The sequence below is a fragment of the Physella acuta genome, unplaced genomic scaffold, assembly GCF_028476545.2.
Source record: "Physella acuta isolate Inbredline_101_S28 unplaced genomic scaffold, ASM2847654v3 ptg001980l, whole genome shotgun sequence".
Lineage (NCBI taxonomy): Eukaryota > Metazoa > Mollusca > Gastropoda > Physidae > Physella > Physella acuta.
In genome coordinates this window covers 15,159-40,755 of record NW_026733485.1, presented here as the reverse complement: position 1 = coordinate 40,755, position 25,597 = coordinate 15,159, and the positions used below count along the sequence as shown (strand labels likewise).

The window sequence follows — 25,597 nt, the reverse complement described above, 5'->3', positions numbered from 1 at the left end:
TCGCCTTAAAATGGGCCTTCCTATATTTAACACAACGCGGAATTAATTTGTGGCCCTTCGTATGTTTAATACATGGTGTAATACATTTGTAAGTCTTGTTGTTTTTAATACTTGGTGAAATACATTTATATGTCTTGTTGTTTTTAATACCTGGTGAAATACATTTATATGTCTTGTTGTTTTTAATACCTGGTGAAATACATTTATATGTCTTGTTGTTTTTAATACCTGGTGAAATACATTTATGTCTTGTTGTTTTTAATACCTGGTGAAATACATTTGTAGGTCTTATTGTTTTTAATACCTGGTGAAATAAATGTGTAGGTCTTACCGTTTTTAATACTTGGTGAAATAAAACTACGTTAAAATTGTTTCGAAATATACACGAATGTAGTATAAAAGTAAAAGATGGGAAAACAGATTTTGAACTTTTGTCTTGAAATATATTTCAAGCTCTGTACATTAGTTTCCAGCTTTAAGGAAACTACTTTTTCTTGTACAAACGCTACAAACGACATCTCTTACTTCAGGATACTTCAGCACACCCGATTTTGAAAATGTGTTGCAGGCCTATCAGTCAAAAGCGTACTGGAGTTTATTTAAGATTGCTTTCTTTTTAAAGTCGTGAGGTTTCCCTGTCAACAGAGGTGGATTAAGCAGAATAAAAAAAAAACCACAATAAATGACACATGAGAGGGGACGGCGTGGTCGGGTGGTAGTAAGCACGGACTGCCAACCGGAAGTCCAGAGTTCGGCTCCTGGACCATCCGGGTAGATTTGTAGGTGAAAGAAAAATCGAAGTCAGCGGGCCGTCTGTTGAGTGCACAACACAAAATGATGATGTAGTGCACTCAAATAAAATCAATGCAAACAGAAGGACATATCGTGTACACTAATTTAAGTAACATTTTAATATACAGCAAAATTAATGCTTAATGAAAGTCAACAATATGAACATATAGAAAGAAAAACAACGGAAAACATTGTAGAAAGAAATGTATTTTGTATATACAGGAAAGCATTTTTTAACAATAAGTTATGTTTTAAAATGTATTGATATAATGTGAAAAATAAAATGTTTAGATTTAATGTCATGTCTAGTTCATATGTAATTTAAAAAATGTGAACAATTAAAATGATGGTAACTTAGTGGAGGGGGGGGGGGGGGAATGAGGAGTAGTTTTATAAGTCGGTTAGGTAGGAATTTAATATTTTTTTTTCATACATTACAGCATAACTTATAACTAGCACCACATATAATCTTATACAAATCAGCTGTTCAAAAATTACATAAAACAAAACAATACAATTGCATTTTTTTAAAACAATTGCGAAAAAAATGCAAAAATGTATGGTAGAGGAAGCGGAGTGTAGATTTTAGAGATAAAACTGGCTCAAACTTGAGCGAAACAAAAGATAAAAGAAATAAAAACCAACAGATAAATTGTAATTAAAAGAAAGCAAATATACCTAAATCATTTAGTTTAAAAATCATAGTTCACGGTGTAAGATTTACATTTTCGCCCTCATGAGGTGAGTAATACTATGACGATAGAAGATGAACTGGGTTATTTTTAAATTCAGATGTAAATCTTGGCTACTTACATACAAGGAACGGTCTTTATAGAGTTGATAAAACGATGTAAATATGATGGTTGATAAATCATGATAAACATTTACAAGAAGTACAAGCTGCATAGATTTAAAAATACACTTTCAATAGATTTAAATTCTTATACTTTCTTTTTCACAATGCTAGTTTCTACGATCTCCAAATTGTCTGCTTCTCGCTTCATTCCACTTGTATGATTCTCATGAATATCCTGGGATAAACGTATCATTTGAGTATTATTTAATCCCTGCTACAACTAACTTTATTTTCATCGGAATTTTTAAAAAATAATTACATAATTGTTGTACCCCCTTCCTGTAACGGCATAGCGGCTTGATCATCGACTTTATCATCAATATCTTCTTTCTCTTTTATTAAATTCGACCGACGTTTTATACTCCTGAGTTGGTATATTCGAAGCAAATCGTATTTCCGTGAGATTTTTTCGTTGACGAAAACATAATGGGTGACAAGGGAGACCACCACGATACACACGGCACCCATCAGCATACAAAATGTCCTAAAGGGAAACAACTGCTCCTGTCTGACCTCGTCGTAGTAAGGGTACTTGATCACAGCGGGGAGGTGAATCACCGGCTCGCCGCTGAGCAGGCGGAGGAACAGGGAGACGAAGAAACCGACGACGCTGCCGTAGGAGTTTGATTTGGGCATCCAGAGGACGAGGGTCAGCTGGGGGAAGAGGACGACGTAGATGAGGTCGGAGCACATGAGGTACAGGCCGTAGATGGTGGTGGAGAAGATGGCGATGGCGCTGCCCAAGACGCCGACCACAAGAATGGCTATTCTTAGAACCCACATCAGCTCTCGTTCACTGGCCTTTGGGAGAGAGGTCAAAGTTTAAATTTTATCCTATTTTAAGATTTTAGAATTTTAAATATCACCACAAGTAAAATGTGCAACGTATTTTTTATGCTGGATAGTGACCAGTGGTCTGAAGATTGTATGCTGGAGCAAGAAATACATTTGGTCTGAAGATTTTATACTGGTGGAAAAGTTACCATTGGTTCGAAGATTTTATACTGCTAAAATAATTACTTTTGGTCTGAAGATTTTATACTGCTACGAGAATTACCTTTGATCTTAAGATTTCATACTGGAGGAAAAGTTACATTTGGTCTGAAGATTTTATACTGGTGGAAGAATTACCTTTGGTCTGAAGATTTTATACTGGTGGAATAATTAACTTTAGTCTGAGGATTTTATACTACTGGAAAAGTTACCTTTGGTCTGAGGATCTCCGTGTAGATGTTCCAGGTGAAGACAGAGCTGGAAGCCAGAATACACGAGTCAGCAGACGACATGACGGCAGCAGCAATGGCGCCCGTCCCAATGATGCTGACAGGAAGTGGCGTCAGGTAGCTCAGGGCTATGGGCAGGATGAACCGTTTCCGGTCTTCCGGAATTGGGATCTCGTCATCGTAGGTAGTAAGGTTCCAGTCTATGAGCAGACACAATAAAGTCTTAGCTTATCATAGGGTGCTACAGAAACGTTATTTAATTACACATACACATTTATACACATAGATGTTGATATTTACATACATATAAATACATGGGCACACATATATAATATACATATATGTTGAAATATATTATATATATGTATATATATATATATAAATAAATATATATATTTATATGTATGTATATATATATATATATATATATATATATATATATATATATATATATACATATATATACATATATATATAGAGAGAGACATATATATATATATATATATATATATATATATATATATATATATATATATATATATACATATATATATACTATGTACATATCTGTATATATATACATATATATGTACATATATATACTATGTATATATATATATATTATGTGTGTGTTTAAAAATGTGCATATGTGTGTAAGTATGTTTATCTATGCATATTATGAGCCCTATATTTTCCTGATTGTGACAAAGACCAACATATTGTCACCTGTGGCTGAAGCAGCTATGCCCATCATCATGGGAGGGATGGCCATGGACATGCTGAAGACCCCAGCAATGAGTGCTGACCACTTGGCGATGTGGACAGTTCGACTGGCCAGCGACCTCTGGAAGAAAGACTGTAGAACAAAACATGAGCTTGATCACGCTCCTAGTTCCAGAGAATTGATTTATTTCACAATAAATACATTTGACATAACTACATTATTTTTTTTAAAATCTTGCTTTATTAATCGTCTTTAGAAGATCATGTTTTGCAATTTATAATTTAATATGTTATATAATTACATGTACAACTTTAATTTTAAAAGTATGATAAAAAATAGTGTATTGTTGAAGATATTTACCTATTTATCTAGTGAAGATTATGGTATGAAAATTTAGCCGATAATTCAGAGATGCTTTCAAATGACAGATTTAGCTTGCCGATGTTTAGCCTAAGGTCTGATATTGTTATAAAAAGTCGAACCCCTCCCCCACAAAACGGCGTCAAACTTTCGCCTACCCCCCCCCCCCCCTCCTAACTTACCAATATTAAATAAGAATTTCTGAAATATTCTATGACCATCACACCTCACAATGTTTTAGCCCCCCATCCCTCCTCGCAAACATCTTCATAAAAGTCCAGCACCCCCCCCCCCCCCAACAATGAGTCTATTGTCCCTTATGGACAACCCATCGTGTTTTTAAAGTACAATACACGTAAAATATCGGGCACACAAATAAAGTGTTTACTATCCAGCGAGATTTATGCGCATGTGTATGTGTCATTGCACGTGCGTTTGTGCAGATGAACCTATCAACCAGGTGTCAACCTACCAACCAGGTGTCAACCTACCAACCAGGTGTCAACCTACCTGCCAGGGGATACCCCCCATGATACACAGCAGGTAGATGTCTATGTAGCTGGCGATTGATGACGTGGGGACCTCACCTAGCCACCTGCCACTCACGGTTGTCAGGTCCACTGCTTGGTGTGCCAGACAGAAGGGGAACGCTATGATCTGTCATGGAGAGGACGACATGTTGCATTCACTGAGTTGTACACTCAACTCACTCTCTTTTTACACTCAACAAAAAATACGTCATGGAAAACAGTGTTTATTCCAGGCATCTTCCCCCCCCCCCCTCCATGAAAGTCTACCCCCCCCCCCCCCCCCATCGAAAGAAATGGAATTTATATAGAAAATATACTTTTACCAGTGTCCGCCCCCATCCCCCGAAAATATCAAGTGCACCCCCCAAGAAAAAAGTCTGGAAGAAACACTGATGGAATATCTAATACACTAAAAAGAAATACTGTAGTGAATGTCTTATACGATCAATGATCTTTCACGCTACACTCAAAAGACAGACGGCAAGAAGATGAAAAATGTAGGATTATGATTTGTAATGCCAACCACTGGACCCGTGCAAATTCTCTCTATCCCCCCCCCTCTCTCTCTCTTTCTCTCTCCACATCCGGTGTATCGCACTACATAATTGCCATATGGGTTCAGTTCGGAAAATGAAGCACTTGTGATATTGAGACTGGGTACTGAACTTGGGTTAGCGAGTGTGTGTTTTACAGCTTGACTTTGTAGTCACAAATCGATGGTCACGTGTTCTGGACTGTCCTTAGCAGACGACCCCAAAAGTCACGTGTTCTGGACTGTCCCCAGCATACGACCCTTAAGTAAAAAATCAACTGACCAGGCCGATGGCAATCAAGATGAGCTGTATGACGTCAGTGTACGCCACTGCGTACATGCCACCCGTGAATGTGTACAGGATGGCCACGGCCGCGGATAAGATGATGGCCAGGGTGGAGCTCATGTCCAGGATAATGGAGATGGTAGCACCTGAAACAACAGGCAGGTGAAACAACAGGCAGGTGAAACAACAGGCAGGTGAAACAACAGGCAGGTGAAACAGGCAGGTGAAACAGACAGGTGAAACAGACAGGTGAAACAGACAGGTGAAACAACAGGCAGGTGAAACAACAGGCAGGTGAAACAACAGGCAGGTGAAACAGGCAGGTGAAACAGACAGGTGAAACAGACAGGTGAAACAGACAGGTGAAACACGCAGGTGAAACAATAGGCAGGTGAAACAAAAGACTGATGAAACAACAGACAGGAGAAACTATAGGCAGGTGAAACAACAGGCAGATGAAACAACAGGCAGGTGAAACGACAGGCAGGTGAAACAACATAGCATGAAACAACATGCAGGTGAAACAACAGGCAGGTGAAACAACAGGCAGATGAAACAACAGGCAGGTGAAACAACAGGCAGGTGAGACTACAGGCAGGTGAAACAACAGGCAGGTTAAACAAAAAGGCAATTGTAAAAAAAACTGGCAGGTGAAACAACAGGCAGATGAAACAACAGGCAGGTGAAACAGACAGGTGAAACAGGCAGGTAAAACAACAGGCTGATGAAACAACAGACAGGTGAAACAGGCAGGTGTAACAACAGGCAGGTGAAACAACAGACAGGAGAAACTATAGGCAGGTGAAACAACAGGCAGATGAAACAACAGGCAGGTGAAACAACAGGCACGTGAAACAACAGGCAGGTGAAACAACAAGCAGGTAAACACAACAGGCAGGTGAGACTACAGGCAGGCGAAACAGACAGGTGAAACGGACATGGAAAACAGGCAGGTGAAACAGTAGGCAGGTGAAACAACAGGCAGATGAAACAACAGGCAGGTGAAACAACAGGCATGTGAAAAAAGGCAGGTGAAACAGTAGGCAGGTGAAACAACAAGCAGGTGTAACAACAGGCAGGAGAAACAACAAGCAGGTAAAACAACAAGCAGGTGTAACAACAGACAGGAGAAACAAAAGGCAGGTGAAATAACAGGCAGATGAAACAACAGGCAGGTGAAACAATAGGCAGGTGAAGCAACAGCCAAGTGAAACAGACAGATGAAACAACAGGCGGGTGAAACAACTAGCTGTTAAAAACTGATAGGAAGGAAAAACCATCATTGAAACAGGCAGGTAGGTGAAGCAGACAGATTAAACCACAGATAGTTGTTGGAAGCAAGCGTAGTAAATGGTATAAGCAAACTAACAACAGCTCAAACCAAAGTTATAACTAAATCTGTAATTGACATCAGCTGACCACATACTTACCTAAAGCAGACAGGACAGCAGCCGACCAAAACAGATCCCCCAGAAACTGTGGAATGGTCAACAGGGCCCCGACCTTCTTGCCGTACTTAAGTTGGAAAGGGTCAAACATTGTGATGTAATTTTCCTCCCTCATCTTAGGAGCGTAGAAAAACCCACCTGTTCAGGTGTTTTAAAAAAAGACATTAAAAATGTGTATACACAATCGCCGACATGCAGTGAGGAATCGTGCTTGTGTATGACGATGTAAAAAAAAAACTCCCAAAATCATTTTACAGTACTGACGATGTTTATGAAAGTAATGTAGATTCCCCTTCGGTCTATAGGGCAGATGAAGTAGAGTTATAATGTAGACAAGTATTATCAGTCCTGCATCCTGATGTTTGTCAGTTATACTTGCAAGCTGGGGATATTTTTAGTAACCTCTTACATACGCCAACTCAGTATCCGAACTCAAGATTTATGGACTAGTTTGCGTGAGGTCTGCTGTTTGACCACGCTGCACCATGTGGAAATTTATGAGATTAACTACCAACCTTAATCTTCACTGAGCCAAATGAGATTTACTTGTTATCATAGCTAAAATTAAGCTCTACGGAGTGGTCTAACGGTAGAGAGCTAGACTACTAACCCGTAAGTCTCGAGCTCGATTCCGGGCTAAAATCAGTAGACCGTCCCCGAGTCCACCCAACTCTGATGGGTACCCAACTCACGTTAGGGAAAGTAAAGGCGGCTGGGCATAGTGCTGACTACACTATCTCTTCATATGCCGAGGTCACAGAAACTAGTGAACTCTACTTCACTTGCCTCTTAGACAGTCAGGAACTTAACTTACTACATTTCTACTATAGGACGACAGTGTTGAACGTCAAAATTTACTATATCTAACCTGAAAATGTTAATGTTAGAATGCGGGTTGTAGTCCGTACAACGTCTATAAACCCACCCAATTATGATGTTAACTCGACTCACGTAAAGGCAACTGGGCATAATGCTGACTACACAATCCCTTTACTTACTTTTACCTTTACTTTAGCAGAACGAACCTGTTACTTGATTTACTGATAACCTGAATATTAACTGAGCTAAAATTTTAAAAGTCCCCAAGCAAAGCAATATCTACTTACCTACCTACCTATTACCGTTAATATTAAGCCATAGTTGCTAAATTAGGGCAGAAAGAAATTATAATGTGATCAATTACAAACCCTAACCAGAACTAAGACAGAAAGAAGTCGTTACTTACCCACGAAGAGCGCCAGAAAAAAGTCGTTACTTACCCACGAAGAGCGCCAGAAAGAAGTCGTTACTTATCCACAAAGAGCGCCAGAAAGAAGTCGTTACTTACCCACGAAGAGCGCCAGAAAGAAGTCGTTACTTACCCACGAAGAGCGCCAGAAAGATGTCGTTACACACGAAGAGCACCAGAAAGAAGTCGTTACTTACCCACGAAGAGCGCCAGAAAGAAGTCGTTACTTACCCACGAAGAGCGCCAGAAAGATGTCGTTACACACGAAGAGCACCAGAAAGATGTCGTTACTTACCCACGAAGAGCGCCAGAAAAAAGTCGTTACTTGCCCACGAAGAGCAAAAGAAAGAAGTCGTTACTTACACACGAAGAGCGCCAGAAAGATGTCGTTACTTACCCACAAAGAGCGCCAGAAAAAAGTCGTTACTTACACACGAAGAGCGCCAGAAAGAAGTCGTTACCCACGAAGAGCGCCAGAAAGATGTCGTTACTTATCCAACAAAGAGCGCCAGAAAGAAGTCGTTACTTACCCACGAAGAGCGCCAGAAAGAAATCGTTACTTATCCAACAAAGAGCGCCAGAAATATGTCGTTACTTACCCACGAAGAGCGCCAGAAAGAAGTCGTTACTTACCCACGAAGAGAGCCAGGCAGTAGCCTATAGGTGCCTGTGTCCACAGAACTCCCGAATAAGCTGCTGACTCGGCCGACCCGTTGATGTAGCCCCCTCCTACCATCGTCGCTGTTGCAATATTTTAAAAAAATATTTAGCTAATGAAGAAAAACAAACCATAATGATAACTTTAAACGAGGATCTATTTTAAAAATTATGACTGTTGGGGTTGCGGAAAAAATTAGTTAGATAGGCTAAGTAATAAATGGCCCTGACAAGTTGCTCCCGATTAAAATGAACCCACTGGATACAGCGTCATCGGTGTTTCTTTCCGTTTTTTCTCTAGTGGAGGGGGAGTGGGGACTTACATTTTTTTTGGGGGGGGGGGGGGGGGGTGGACTAAATTTTCCGGGAGAAGGGGGGGGGCGGAGACTGGTAGGAGTAAAATCAAAGAATGAATGGGTCTGGCATTAATTAAGTGTACACGGAGGAAAGATTATTTTTTAAAATTGGACAGGTGAGAAAATAGATAACTGAGGAGAGAGAAATGGAGCCAAAATGTCAATTTAAACTTCCAGAATACCAAACAGTCCAGGCTACCCGATAGATAGAATATTGAGGGTGAACTTTTGATTTGATGCTTATATACTTCAAATAAAAAATGCAGGCTGCTGTGAGGTTTACATATTTTATCGCTTACTTGATTAACTTGGCCACGTAGGCTATCGATAAAGAGAACAGATAATAATGTATTTTTTATTTAAACAATGAGTTGCGACTGAATTATTCCGGAGAGTGTTGGAACAAAATATTCACGAAAACTGCTACATACGAAAAAAAACACACAACGGACTAAGAGTAACTACAGACCAGAAAACATATAGCAGTAAAATATTACATAACTTATCCTAACGCTTTGTTTGAACCCAGTTTATGAAGTGTTGATTTTTTTTTTACAGCCGATCAAAGGCTTTGGGGAAAAGAAGTCGGCGATGTGATCTAAATTTGCCCTCAATAGTGTCTTCGGTATGGTAGATCAGGGGTCTCCAAACTACGGCCCGCGGGCCGGATGCGCCCAGAAAAATCAAAGACATGTCTGGAAGAAACTGGCCCCCGAACTGAAATTTGATAGTTAATGCGGCCTTCGGACGGAAAAGTTTGGAGACCCCTGTGGTAGATCCAGCGCAAGCCATGGAAGTGATAGCATCCAGTTGACTGGCTCCAACCCTTTGTAGCGATCTACGCATGGTAGTTGTGTTAGTGGTTTTTTTATAACGGGTAATCAGGCGGGATGTTAATCAGAACACATCGTTAGATCTCAGTACACACGGGTATAACGAGGTTTTTTTTTTTTTTTTAAAGAGATCCAGTTTTCAATTCTGAACTGTAACGATTTTAGTATCGCACGTATAATAGTTGATAGTTTTCCATAATATAACAAGTTACAATATTGTGATAAGTTACAGCACATGAGATGTTACAATATTGTGACACGTTACTGGCAAACGGGCCAAAATATCATCAACGTACATTAGCGGCCATATCAATTAAATCTGTCTTGTAGATCACCGTTTTGTTGGAAAACATGGCGTAGGGAAACTTTTATTCGGTGTGTTTTCGCTGAAAACATGCAGTGACGATGCACCCAGATGAGACTCATTAGCAACCTGCTCTAAAAATAAACCTCACTGACCTACTTATTCAAAAAATAACCATCCTTGACTTACCTGTTCTAAAAATAAACATCCTTGACCTACCTGTTCTAAAAATAAACCTCCCTGACCTACCTGTTCTAAAAATAAACATCCTTGACCTACCTGTCATGGTGAAGATGGAGACGAAGAGCCCCAGTTTCCGGTCGGCCACAAGCACCGCCTCATTGGACAAACTTTTGCCGGTTTTTCTGCCGGTCACAATCCCGACGACCAGGATGATGATATAAAAGATGACGACAGCGACGATTCCGGGAATGTTGGCAGACATGTCCCGGGGGTGAGGGGTCGAAGGTGCTGGGTGAGGGTTCGATGGTGCTGGTTGAAGGGTCGATGGTGCTGGGTGAGGGGTCGATGGTGCTGGTTGAGGGGTCGATGGTGCTGGGTGAGGGGTCAGTTGTTCTGGTGTAGACAGTTGCTGAAGTTGCTATTCTAGTAAACCTTTAAAAAAATACTTACAGTAAATCAGCAATTCTTCCAGTATTAATGTTGTGATTACATCGTTGTAATTAAACATTGTATGAGAGGACTTTAACTGCCCATCCCCCACCCATCATTATCATAATTGTATACATTTATATCTAGGTATCTGTGGATTTTCATTTTTAAAGTTTTAATTTAATTTAATTTAATTTTTTTTTTTGCTAGATAGCATGCCAAAGTTTGATATACTTTAAGTATAATATATATTTATTAATTACCTCCCATTAATAAGTACAAACAGGCAAGGGAGATAACTGATAACCAGATGAAGTCCTACAATATTATAAAGATTATTCTTATTTAAAATGTTTATTTATTTCATAACCTTATTTAAAATACTAATTTTTAAAACTGTTTTATTTTAAAAACTAAACATAAAGGAAAACAAATCCCACTCAACCCTTACCCCACACAACACCCACTACAAAAGACCCGCCCGCTGTCTGCCTATCACATGTTCAACATTCATGTTTATATACTCCAGTTCACAGCCGAGCTTAGAGCATACATCAGCGACATCAAACGTTTCACTCAAAAATAAAAATAAAATAAAAACCAATGTTGCCCTTATAAGCTGAACACCTATATGCAAATATATGAAAATACTTCTTTCTATAAAACTCCAAAGAAGAAAAAGGACGAACGTAACAAGTGTTGATAAGTTAGTAAAGTAAAGTAAAGATAGGTTATGCTTTGTATAATGGGGTGAAATGTGCTGTAACTGCCCTACTGTATACGATTCCTATTGTACAAGACCCTTTCTGTGCAGTATGCACGATCCCCTACTGTGCACGATCCCGACTCTGAATGACCCCTACTGTGTAAGACCCCTACTGTGTAAGACCCCTACGGTGTAAGACCCCTACGGTGTACGACTCCTACTGTGAACGATCCTGACTTTGCATGACCCCTACTGTGTAAGACCCCTACTGTGTAAGACCTCTACGGTGTACGACCACTATTTTGCACGATCCCGGCTCTGCATGACCCCTACTGTGTAAGACCTCTACTTTGTAAGACCCATACGGTGTACGACCCCTACTGTGAACGATCCCGACTCTGCATGACCCCTAATGTGTAATACCCCTACTATACAGTTTGCACGACCCCTACTTTTTACGGCCTTTGCTGTACACTATCCCTAATGTGCTTGACCCCTACTGTGCAGTGTCACGAACCCCACTGTGTACGACCCCTACTGTGAACGATCCCGACTCTGCATGACCCCTGCTGTGCACGACCATTACTGTGCAGTGTGCACGATACCCCCCCCCCTCGTGTTCAGCATAGGATATTCAACACTATTGTACTTCCACAATGACTGGGGCGGAGCTGTGCTGATCTCTACAATGTACTTGTCATTACGGATCTTAACAATGATAATTATGCGTATGTTAATCTGCTTGTGTGTTTGAGGGGGGGGGGGGGGTGGAGGAGATGATATACCGAACTGAAACTGTGACGGTTAACCAGCAATCATGATATCATGACACCTGCAATCATGATACTATGACACTTACAATCATGATAACATGACACCTACAATCATGAGACCATGACACCTACAATCATGATACCATGACACCTACAATCATGATACCATGACACATACAATCATGAGACCATGACACCTACAATCATGATACCGTGACACCTACAATCATGATAACATGACACCTACAATCATGATTCCATGACACCAACAATCATGATACCATGACACCTACAATCATGATACCATGTCACCAACAATCATGACACCATGACACATACAATCATGAGACCATGACACCTACAATCATGATACCATGACACCTACAATCATGATTCCGTGGCACCTCAGTGGCAGTCACCAACGCCTGTAGCAAACCTAGCCCCGTGGAAAACTTTCCAAATGTCAATTTTAATTTCAGGAGATAATACCACCTCGTTTGGGAATTGGGTGGTTGGTGGAGTTTTTTTTTTTGGCTGTCGTTTTGTTTGTTGGTGACTGGACTCGCAGATGTCAGTGTGTAGCACTAACCTTTGGGGGTTAGTGTGTACTAGGTGTGTACTAGGTGTGTACTAGGTGAACTCAGTTCTGACAGCGGTGTGTACTAGGTGTGTACTAGGTGTGTACTAGGTGAACTCAGTTCTGACAGCGGTGTGTAGATGTTGTTTGGTGTGCTTTATATGTTGGTGTGTACAAGCTGTGTAGAGTTTGTATGGTGTGTAAAAACTGTGTAGAGTTTGTATGGTGTGTACAAACTGTGTAGAGTGTGTATGGTGTATACAAACTGTGTAGAGTTTGTGTGGTGTATACAAACTGTGTAGAGTTTGTATGGTGTGTACAAACTGCGTAGAGTGTGTGTGGTGTGTACAAACTGTGTAGAGTTTGTATGGTGTGTACAAACTGCGTAGAGTGTGTATGGTGTATACAAACTGTGTAGAGTTTGCATGGTGTGTACAAACTGCGTAGAGTGTGTGTGGTGTGTACAAACTGTGTAGAGTTTGTATGGTGTGTACAAACTGCGTAGAGTGTGTGTGGTGTGTACAAACTGTGTAGAGTTTGTATGGTGTGTACTCATGATCCCTTGAAATCATTTGGTTTTATTTCGTTACACTGGGTGCGTGAGCTAGTACAGGGTGCTATGGTGTTGTACAGGTCGGGGGTGCTATGGTGCTACATAGAGTGGGGGTGCTATAGTGTTATACTGTGTGGGTGTGTTATAGTGTTATACTGTGTGGGTGTGCTAGTGTGCTATGGTATTATACAGGGTGGGGGTGCTATAGTGTTATACAGGACGGGGGTGCTATAGTGTTATACTGGGTGGGTGTGCTAGTGTGCTATGGTGCTACATAGAGTGGGGGTGCTATAGTGTTATACTGGGTGGGTGTGCTAGTGTGCTATGGTGTTGTACAGGGTGGGGGTGCTATAGTGTTATACTGGGTGGGTGTGCTAGTGTGCTATGGTATTAAACAGGTCGGGGTGCTATGGTGCTACTCAGAGTGGGGGTGTATAGTGTTATACTGGGTGGGTGTGCTAGTGTGCTATGGTGCTACATAGAGTGGGGGTGCTATAGTGTTATACTGTGTGGGTGTGCTAGTGTGCTATGGTATTATACAGGGTGGGTGTGCTATAGTGTTATACTGGATGGGGTTATTATATTCAGTGGTATACTGAATGGGTTCTATAGAGCAGTGTTATATAACATTACACATTTCAAAATTTCCCCTTTCTTGCATAATTACTTTTGCTTTTTTAAAGTATTCATTTAACTTGATGTTAAGCTTTGCAATAAAATTATATTTAACTATTTATGTTCTAGCGGGTGATATAAAATGTTATATTTTTGGGTTACAAAATATGCGCACATTCTGTAATGGAAAATAGAACCGTGCATACAAAATCAATGCCAAGCGTTAAAAAAAAAATGGAAATTTCAACAGTCGAGACAAAAAAAATCTAACGACAGAATAGGGTCAAGCGCTCGACGTTAGATCGATAAATTACACTGGATTAACAAGACATATAAAAACAACAACTTGAAAACTGGTTCAGGTAAACACCGAAACAATTGAAAGTTATAACAAAATTAAAATTAAACTTTCTCGTACACTCTTATGTAACATTAAGCGTTGGGGTGGCTCTTCCAATGAAATCAGGCTTTAGAAATGTAGATGTTTGTGACAAAACTGCTCATTTATTGAAAAACCACACAGAGGCGAAAAGTTCTCACAAAATACTTGGTGAGAATATGATGTACAATTATCGATTTCTGAATGTTTTTTTGGAAATCGGAACGAGAATAAAATACTCCTACACCTATTACCGGAAATCACTCAAAAGTTGACTAAAATGTACGTACATGAACTTATGCATGAAATTTCTTCCACCTAACTTAAACTGTATTAATGTTATTGTTATTTTAGAAACCAGAAATAGAGTAAAGCATTGCTTCCATATGTACGAGGTCACTCAACAATGAAAAGTAATCTAAGTATAAGATCTCATAGTCATATTAGAAATGTCGCCTACCTAATTGAAACTATACTCAAGTTTATCGTGTTCCCACGGAAATAAAGTACCACTTCCGGTTTACATAAAACGTTGCAAAGTTGACGGAAACCTGCGCAAACAATGTAATAATTAAATGTGAAATTTCGGTACTCAACGGATCGTGTTTTTATAGACACACAGACATACAGATAAAATTGTTAAACAAAAATTTTTCGACTCTAGACTTTGTAAAACGTCAACAATCGTCAAATGGATTTCAATGTCTTGTTGAATTACAATATTTTCTCCATAAAGTAAAGGGGTGTAAAACGGCGAAAATTGTCAAATTTCATTTGAATTTTTTTTTTTGCACGATTTCAATACTCTACACTTTTTATATGAGAAAATAAAATTTGGAGAAAAAGAACACAATAAAAATATCCGTAGAAAAATCTTTAGTTTAAAGGCCGAATAATATAAATTAACAATGCAAAAGAACAGTACAATTTAATATGAAAATGAAAATAAGCACAATGTGAAATATTATTACAGAGTATTCGAAATTAGTATTAGAAAAGCAGTAAATAACAAAAAAAATTAACAATAGACAAATAAAGAAAAATAGAATGACAAAATGTATTTACTGAAAAAAATACTAAATACAGCAGTAGACTAAATAGAAAGTAGCAACAGAAAGTAGCCATAGAAAATAAAATACAATAAAAGAAAATAATAATACTAAAAAAAAATTACAAAATACCAATTGAATGAAAAGAACAGAAAAACAACAGAAAATTCAATAAAAATAAGAACAAAGTCGAAAATAACAATAAGTATATAAGTAATAAATCTAAATGTAAAAGACAATCTTAAATAATAATAAACAAAAAAAACAGAAAAGAAATAAATCAATAGAAATAAATGTAAAATAATACTAGCAACAAATAGCCCTCGAAAAGGCAGATGAGTAAACAACGAGTTCAGAAAACTAGATTCCATCTTACCTTGATCATGTAACCCAGTTTTTGAAATGAATGACTTGAGCGCAAAACGAGGGAGTACACAAGCAGGAGAGGGGTACACACAGAGTGGTGTACGCACTGTGTGGGAGACTACCCGTGTGGGGGAAACTATTGTTGTGGCGGAGACAACAGCTGAGCCCAGTTAACTGACTTTTAATGCTGGAGCAGCGGTTCTCAATGTTTCGTTTCAGCGACCCCCTTTTTTTTCTTTTTCGGAAATGTTACATTTAATTCTGAACAGGATTGGATTATGCTGGGCCAATATTTTAAAAATACTAAATAAATAAAGAATATTTTTTTATATAAATACTTTTTATAAACACGTAACTAAAACAAAAGGAACATCAATAAATAACGACAACCTTTTTCGAATATTTTTACATTCCCCTCTCCCCATTGTCATAAAGCATACATCGTCGCTAAACGTGAGACCCCCCCCCCCCCTTTCAAATGACGTCTAACCTTAGTCTACATCCACCCCCTGAAAATGTGCAGTTTTAGTTTTTAAAACATCGATTTCTTTTTAAAAATATATTCTGAGCTCGGTCAATACTGAAATCATGAATCCATTTCTATTACAATTTACATAAAGTGCCTTTTAAAAAAACGCGAAACAAAGTCAAAAATTCACTTTCTGACATTACTTTTTTTAAATTCAAAAATGTGTCTCACACTTTCTGGACCCCCCCCCCCCTCCCTTGTCACACATGATCATAAAATTCCGACCCCCCCCCCCCCCCTCTTTGCAGTGTGACTCCAAAGCTCAAATTAAAGGAATTGGCCATAAGTATATCAACGAATATTAACATTAATTACATGCTCACCAAGATTGGAAACAAAAAAATCACAAAACAAATATATCACAAGCATCATACGCTGATAAGAATGTTTAACATATCCTATATTAAAATTAGAATGTTTCTACTTTTGTTTCATTAAAACGAAATAAAAAAATAAAAAACAAACAAATCAGCTACTGTTTTTTAAAACAAAAATAAAAACGTTATACGAATGGAAGATAATGGAAAACAAACTCTTCAACGTATAACTTGTATTTAAATAAACCTCACTCAGTATGAGGAGGGGGGGGGGGGTGTCCAGGTAACTTATATCACGGAAGTTGTGTTGGGGAGCGGAGGTTAAGCGCAGTTTTCTAACACATTGGATATGTTGGGCGGGGGGCGGGGGCGGAAGAGGTTATTCCCAATTGTTTTTTTTCTGGGGAGCAAAAAAACTTAAATTGTTTTCCTAACTGCTCAATTAAGACAAACGATGATAACAATAAGTAATATATTTGTTCCTTGCTAGTTCTACTCCAGCAGTCTCGGACTTAAAAGTACTCTCTTTTATTACTAGCAGTCTTAGCAAACAGCAACATTTAAACAGTCTAGTTTGGTTGTGTATTTGTTTCATTGTTCATCTGGTGCACATCTGGGGTCTCGCTTGTATTGGACGGTTTAGTTACATTAGTATACACGGTAAGAAATTGGTGGTGAAAGTATTTAGTTACATTGGTATACACACTGTTACAAATTGATGGTGAAAGTATTTAGTTACATTAGTATACACACTGTTACACATTGGTGGTGAAAGTATTTAGTTACATTAGTATACACACTGTTACACATTGGTGGTGAAAGTATTTACATTATAAAGTGAGTTAGGAATCATTATTTGAAGTATATAGTTTGATCAATTAGAGAGTTTTAGGGGGTTTTCAACACTGAATAGATTGACACAGGAGTGATTGACACAGGAGTGATTGACCCAGGAGTGATTGACACAGGAGTGATTGACCCAGGAGTGATTGACCCAGTTGTGATTGACCCAGTTGTGATTGACCCAGGAGTGATTGACCCAGTTGTGATTGACCCAGGAGTGATTGACCCAGTTGTGATTGACCCAGGAGTGATTGACCCAGGAGTGATTGACCCAGTTGTGATTGACCCAGGAGTGATTGACCCAGGAGTGATTGACCCAGTTGTGATTGACCCAGGAGATATTGACCCAGTTGTGATTGACCCAGGAGTGATTGACCCAGGAGTGTTTTACACCCAGAGTTTTCACACACGTTAAAATTTACGTCTAAAAACGACCGAGAATCTGTGAATCGAACAATCGATGTCAGCAGCGAAAAAATGGGAGCATAACAAGGAGCAGTTTGTACATGCCTAATTTTAATGGTTTCTCTCCATTCACTAGTCCGCGCAATCCCCAATAAATGTCAGTCTAGGTAATAGGGCTACACATCTCAGTCTAGTCTAGATAATAGGGCTACCCATGTCAGTCTAGAAAATAGGTATACACATGTCAGTCTAGAGAATAGGGCTACACATGTTAGTCTAGATAATAGGGCTACACATGTTAGTCTAGATAATAGGGATACAAACGACCGTCTAGAGAATAGGTTTATAAATATAAATTGTCAAGTACATGATTAAGTACATGATCAATTACATGGTCAAGTACATGATCAATTACATGGTCAAGTACATGACTGAGTACAAGCAATCTATTGATAATCGATCAATTACATGTTCAAGTACTTGGTCAATGACATGATCAATTACATGGTCAAGTACATGGGCAATGACATGATCAATTACATGGTCAAGTACATGATCAATTACATGGTCAAGTACATGACTGAGTACAAGCAATCTATCGATAATCGATCAATTACATGTTCAAGTACTTGGTCAATGACATGATCAATTACATGGTCAAGTACATGGGCAATGACATGATCAATTACATGGTCAAATACATGGTTAAGTACATGATCAATTACATGGTCAAATACATGGTTAAGTACATGATCAATTACATGGTCAAATACATGGTTAAGTACATGATCAATTACATGGTCAAATACATGGTTAAGTACATGATCAATTACATGGTCAAATACATGGTTAAGTACATGATTAAGTACATGATCAATTACATGGTCAAGTACATGACTGAGTACAAGCAATTTATCGATAATCGATCAATTACATGTTCAAGTACATGGTCAAGTACATGAACAATTACATGGTCAAGTACATGGTCAAGTACATGGTCAAGTACATGATTGAGTACATGATCAATTACATGGTCAAGTACATGATTGAGTACATGATCAATTACATGGTTAAGTACATGATTGAGTACATGATCAATTACATGGTCAAGTACATGATTGAGTACATGATCAATTACATGGTCAAGTACATGATTAAGTACATGATCAATTACATGGTCAAGTACATGATTGAGTACAAGCAATCTATCGATCAGCCAGTTGAGCTGCTGTTTACGTATATTTTTACCAACAAAGGGCGTTAATAAGGGGCAGATAATTGTCCAACATCACCAGATACTGAACGGATTTGAAAGCAAATATTTTAAGTAACAAATAGTGCATCGTTTTAAATTAAAAAAAATAACTTAAACATTTCACCTTTCAAAATTTTTAACAATTTAGAGTTAATTAATCGTACACAATTAAACAAATTTAAAAAACCGTCATAATAATAAGCTTTAACATGAAGTGTAGTTGAAAAAATATGACGAAACAAATGCTTCTCAATCAAGAACAGCAAGTTTTATTTTTCTTAATTGCATTAAAATTAAAAGCTGACTATTATATAGGGAATTTTTAGAATCGTTCGACTTCCTTTACCAGTCAGCCGTGTGATTTGACACCAACAAAAATATTGCTGTGATATATCACTGTTAAGAATAAAGATTTACCATCCAAGAACGGATAGAGTTTTCTGTATAATTTTTCCACGTCTCTACGACTTTGTCGTCTAATTCTAACTCGTATAAAATGGTTAAAAATAGCTGTCAGATAATGTGATCATATTTTTCTGTCATTGGCGGTTAAAATATATACAAGAACCTACGCACGTGTAAACACCTGTGGACGCACATGTAAACACCTGTGGACGCACATGTAAACACCTGAGGACACACCTGTAAACACCTGAGGACACACATGTAAACACCTGTGGATACACATGTAAACACCTGTGGACACACATGTAAACACCTGTGGATACACATGTAAACACCTGTGGACACACATGTAAACACCTGTGGATACACATGTAAACACCTGTTGACGCACATGTTAACACCTGTTGACGCACATGTAAACACCTGTGGATACACATGTAAACACCTGTTGACGCACATGTTAACACCTGTGGACACACATGTAAGCACCTGTACACGAAAGTGCATGACAATCATACATATACATACAGTAAAGTATACAAATCTACACTAATGTAGAGTGTATTACACCATTGCTTACAGTTAACTTTCAAACAAATCAACATTAATAGTTTTGCAATTTTTGAACTTTTCATCTGTTTTTTAAAAAAGCTCACTTGGAGTAATGCCATTTCAGGATTTAAAGTTTTTTAAAGTATTTCGATAATCACCTACATACAAATGGTTCTTTTGTAGTACATTTTTATCTTTAGATGGTTAAAAACATTCTCACACGACTTGATAATAACTTCCATCAAAATAGTAAGATCGAAACTTTCCAGGTGTTAAAAGGTTGATAGATCTCTAATTTTGCTCAGATAAATAATGCAGTCTTATACACAATGAAATACAGTCAAGTGCACATTGTAATCAAGTCGTATGCACTATGTAATCCAGTTGTATTAATTAAGTCATGTGCACGAGGTAAATAGATCAAGTGCTTAAAGCAATGCAGTCATGTGCATAAAAATACAGTCAAGTGCTTAAAGTCATGGGATCACGTGTACAGTCATATGCATAAAGTAATGCAGTCATAATCTCTAATGCAGTAATGTGCACAAAGCAATGCAGTCATAATATCTAATGCAGTCATGTGCATAAAAAATTCAGTCAAGTACACAAAGTAATGCAGTCATATGCACAAATTTAATCGGTCAAGTGCTCAGTAACGCAGTCATGTGCACACATTTAATCAGTCAAGTGCTCAGTAATACAGTCATACGCACAAATTAAATCAGTCAAGTGCTCAGTAATACAGTAGCATGCCTGGGTGGAGTGATGATGGTTCCAGGATAAATGGGACCAAATCTTCAAACAGAACATGCCGCAATTAGCACAGCTCTATGGTGAAGTGGGGTGGGGGTGGCACAGTCATAAACAAACTTAAAGGTGTTTATGTTTAGCGGTTCGAAAATTGTGTACGAGGTCGGGGGAATGTGAAATTTGGGATTTGGGGGGAGTTTATGTGGCTGGGCCTCGCGAAATATATGAGGTTGTGTGGGGTTGGCGGTTGTATGACTGGAGGTGTGTGAAATGTGTGATTTGGGTGGAATTTATGTGGCTAGGCCTCGCGAAATATGTGAGGTTGTGTGGGGTTGGCGGTTGTATGGTTGGGGTGTGTGAAATGTGTGGTTTGTGTGGAGTTTGTGTGGCTGGGCCTCGCGAAATATGTGAGGTTGTGTGGGTTGACGGTTGTATGGCTGGAGGTGTGTGAATTGTGTGGTTTGTGTGGAGTTTGTGATGTGGAAACAACGAGAATAAAACAACGCTAGAGCAGAAAGGAGACTTTTGCGAAGTACCTTTAGACCTGGCAGTCTTTTGTATAGGTGAAGCAGCGTTTCTCTGTTTTTATTAAAAATACATTTCAGCAGGACCGTCTTGGGTCAGGTATTCGGGCGGGGAGGGAGAGGGGGCGGGGGGAACAAACACGACCAGAAGGGTTTCAGATAAATTTTTAGACGCCAGTAAAAGTACTATCCCATCACTGACTCTGACTCTTCATATAAGGTGTCCAGTTTTGGCGTAATTAGTTCATAAATTTAAATATTGCACAGTGGTGTAGCGAGGTCGGGTGTCACCCGGTGCGGCACTTAATGGTGTCACCCCCCAGAGGCGTAGCGACCCTTCCCGGCGAACGGGGACAAACTTTCAATTTTCGATTTGCACCCCACCCCCTCCCTCAAACTTTCGATTTGCACCCCACCCCCTCCCTCAAACTTTCGATTTGCACCCCACCCCCTCCCTCAAACTTTCGATTTGCACTCCCTCCCCTCCACCCATATAGGGATTTGTCAAATTTGCTCTTAAAAGACTTTTTAACACTCGAATTAATCACTTAATTAAGTGGAATTATCATTTTTCTCTATATATTTTGCTATTTTTTGACTTGGTGTCACCCCCCTAAATGGTGTCACCCGGTGCGGTCCGCACCCCCGCCCCCCCCCCCCTCGCTACGCCACTGCTATTGCAGTGGGGGGTGGGGGAGGGGAGACGCGGGGTGGGGACTGCATGGGCTACCATGTGCACTTGAAGAATTTAAGGCACGTGAGGTCATCACCACCTTGAGACATAATTAGATAATTAGTAACATAATAAAAATAACGTTATTTAATGTTTATGTAAGATTGAAGTAATTAGGACCTGTCTTCTGTTTCTATGTTAGGGTTTTTTCGGATTCGTACTGACACATGGAGGGAGATGGGTGGGGTTTGGGAGGGGTGGGGAAGTGAAGTCACATACAAAAATCGATGTTTCTAAATTTAGTTTTTTAAACGAGACAAGTCAAGTCACTGCCAGAATATGTGGTACAAGACACAGGGCAAGACAGGGATCTAAATAGTGTGGGTTAGGGTGGGGGTAGGGTTAGATTGGCAGCCTCCCCCCCCCCCCCCCCCACTGAGGGCCAACCCTAGGGCGACCAAAAGGGTAGAAAAACATTAATTCTTTTTGGACTGCATTACACAATCAAAATCAAGAAAAGAAAAATTAGAAGTTCGTAGGAATTAAAAGGCCCTTATTTGCGAGACACCATGTAAAGAAGAAAAGTCCTTAAGAACATGTAGCTTTCTAATACTTGTACGTGAAGTTTCGTCCGCCTAACTGAAAACTTACTCAAATCATCGTGTCTACGCTGAAGTTGAATAAAATACTACTTCCCTTTTCTGGAAATCACTCAAAAAATGTAAGAAAACAGCTTAAGAGATCTATTATTTATTTATGAAATTGTGTCCACCTAACTGAAACGGCACTCAAGTTATCGGTATTTTTATAAATCTGAAATAGAATGAAGTACCACTTCACCAATTGGATAATACTTGTACTTGTACATTATGTTTCGTGCCCTAACTGAAATGGTATGCACATACAGACATACCCACAGACAAGACTAGGTTTTTTTTCTTTTTAAGGACGGTGTAAAACGATTTTTTGCACTATTACAATACTTCTTCTACACGAGAAAATAAAAAGTTAACACAACCTCAAAGTCATATTTTCCCTATTGACAACATTACACCAAAGTCATGGTTTCACTAATGTCAACATTACACCAAAGTCATGGTTTCACTAATGTCAACATTACACCAAAGTCATGGTTTCGCTATAGACAACATTACACCAAAGTCATATTTTCCCTACTGTCAACATTACACCAAAGTCATGGTTTCACTAATGTCAACATTACACCAAAGTCATGGTTTCGCTATAGACAACATTACACCAAAGTCATGGTATCACTACTGTCAACATTACACCAAAGTCATGGTATCACTACTGTCAACATTACACCAAAGTCATGGTTTCGCTATAGACAACATTACACCAAAGTCATGGTTTCACTATTGTCAACATTACACCAAAGTCATGGTTTCACTACTGTCAACATTACACCAAATTCATGGTTTCACTATTGTCAACATTACACCAAAGTCATGGTTTCACTATTGACAACATTACACCAAAGTCATGGTATCACTACTTACAACATTACACCAAAGTCATGGTTTCACTATTGTCAACATTACACCAAAGTCATGGTTTCACTATTGTCAACATTACACCAAAGTCATGGTTTCACTATTGACAACATTACACCAAAGTCATGGTATCACTACTGTCAACATTACACCAAAGTCATGGTTTCACTATTGTCAACATTACACCAAAGTCATGGTTTCACTATTGACAACATTACACCAAAGTCATGGTATCACTACTGTCAACATTACACCAAAGTCATGGTTTCACTATTGTCAACATTACACCAAAGTCATGGTTTCACTATTGTCAACATTACACCAAAGTCATGGTTTCACTATTGACAACATTACACCAAAGTCATGGTTTCACTATTGTCATCATTACACCAAAGTCATATTTTCCCTACTGTCAACATTACACCAAAATCATGGTTTCGCTATTGACAACATTACACCAAAGTCATGGTTTCGCTATTGACAACATTACACCAAAATCATGGTTTCGCTATTGACAACATTACACCAAAATCATGGTTTCGCTATTGACAACATTACACCAAAGTCATGGTTTCGCTATTGACAACATTACACCAAAGTCATGGTTTCGCTATTGACAACATTACACCAAAGTCATATTTTCCCTACTGTCAACATTACACCAAAGTCATGGTTTCACTATTGACAACATTACACCAAAGTCATGGTTTCGCTATTGACAACATTACACCAAAGTCATGGTTTCACTACTTACCGGCAACACACAAAACCCTGACGCAGTTAGCAACACATCAGACATGAACCAACATATAACTGACACAAAAAGCGACGAACTGATACAAATACTCTCGTAAAAAACACACAACCTCATTGCTTTAACCCCTTAAATGCCGCCCTGTCGACAACCGAGTAACTGCATCAACCTTTATTTTTTCACAAAAGTGGGGTAGGTAGGGGGTTAACAGACTGTTGTTTGTGTACGGGGTGGTGGGAGGATTGAAGATGAAGTTGTGCAGGCAAAATGAACTTCAAACAGGGAACATAAGTGCGAGTTAGGTCATTAACACCAGCATGATCTGGGTAAATGGCACCAAATGACACCGAGAATGGTTATTTATTTCAGCATGCGGCTGATAAAAAATCTGGAGACACATGATACATCAGTGGAATGTTAGTGGGTTTTTTTTTTTACCATTGCAGTTTACAGTTTATTTGGTTTCACTGGGCGAAATGGTGGGATCCGTAAAACTTGCAGTGTGTTAAGGTGATACATATACTGTTACACCCCTTTTTAAAATTTAGATTAGTGAATTCAAACTGCAAATATTAAATGCATACTAATAGTATGACAATTCAAAAAAAAAACAACATAAGTACGTTTTAAAACAGTTTTTAGCGCAATTTTCATACGGACAATTGCGATTATTAACTCGTCATTTCTGGATGTATGAAGGGATGGATGGATGTGTGTCCGCAGCTTTAAGTCGTATCCAGAGTTTCTTCCAGGCATCTCTTCGGGGGGGGCAAAGCCCCCCCCCCCCCCGAACATTTTTTACCGCCCGCCCCCCCCCCCCCCCCCCCGAACGAAATGAAATTTATATAATTTATATAGAAAATATATACTTTTAACAGTGTCCGCCCCCCCGAAGAAAGTTTACTGCCCCCCCGAAGATTTCAAGTGCCCCCCGGGAGAATAAAGTCTGGAAGAAACACTGGTCGTATCTCCTCCTCAACGAAGCAATATCGAGGACTAGTTCCAAAAGCAAATATGTTAAGCAAGTTTCAAGGATGATTGTGGGCCAAAAAATTCCCGGAATTCCTTCCTGGATTTCCAGGAGAAGCCAAAAAAAACTCGAACAAATGCAGTTTTTGGTCCATATCTCGGCAACCATACCACTTAGCGACTTGAAACATTTACCAATCGATTTCTGCCATAATTTAGAACAATATTGCCGAACAAAGTTTTCAAAAATATCCTTTCGTTTGGTCACAAAAAATTAATTAAGAACTTTTAAACTGAGCATCGTGTAGGCCTAGGATGATATTTTTAATTTAAACTGAGCATCGTGTA

The 25,597-nt window shown here is 38.9% G+C and overlaps 2 protein-coding genes across 3 annotated transcripts; one reads left to right on the top strand and one right to left on the bottom strand.

Moving 5' to 3' along the window:
* Positions 1-1,017: 1,017 nt before the first annotated feature.
* Positions 1,018-24,321, bottom strand: LOC131931491 (high-affinity choline transporter 1-like). 2 transcript variants are annotated; one of them, XM_059288304.1, is made up of 9 exons: positions 24,281-24,321; positions 10,409-10,744; positions 8,613-8,720; positions 6,734-6,889; positions 5,301-5,449; positions 4,466-4,612; positions 3,598-3,727; positions 2,854-3,071; positions 1,018-2,449 (listed from the first exon to the last, which is right to left on the bottom strand). In XM_059288304.1, the coding sequence occupies exons 2-9, from the start codon at positions 10,572-10,574 to the stop codon at positions 1,904-1,906; spliced, it is 1,620 nt and encodes a 539-aa protein (XP_059144287.1). In that variant the 5' UTR covers positions 10,575-10,744; positions 24,281-24,321; the 3' UTR covers positions 1,018-1,903. The 2 variants fall into 2 exon arrangements, with proteins under 2 accessions (XP_059144287.1, XP_059144286.1); XM_059288303.1 differs by lacking the exon at positions 24,281-24,321 and adding an exon at positions 15,770-15,876.
* LOC131931493 (uncharacterized) lies at positions 18,788-19,117 on the top strand. Its single transcript, XM_059288306.1, has one exon. It carries the CDS (start codon positions 18,788-18,790, stop codon positions 19,115-19,117), a length of 330 nt encoding a protein of 109 aa, XP_059144289.1.
* Positions 24,322-25,597: the final 1,276 nt, after the last annotated feature.

Bases quoted from the DNA above. Each gene is read 5' to 3' on its own strand.
- LOC131931491 (XM_059288304.1), bottom strand. From the start codon at position 10,574: ATGTCTGCCAACATTCCCGGAATCGTCGCTGTCGTCATCTTTTATATC. The intron at 4,613-5,300 runs GTCAGTTGATTT...TCTCCATGACAG, and splicing joins TCTTGATTGCCATCGGCCTG to ATCATAGCGTTCCCCTTCTG. The intron at 3,728-4,465 runs GTAGGTTGACAC...TTTGTTCTACAG, and splicing joins TGGGGGGTATCCCCTGGCAG to TCTTTCTTCCAGAGGTCGCT.
- LOC131931493 (XM_059288306.1), top strand. From the start codon at position 18,788: ATGTTCAAGTACATGGTCAAGTACATGAACAATTACATGGTCAAGTAC.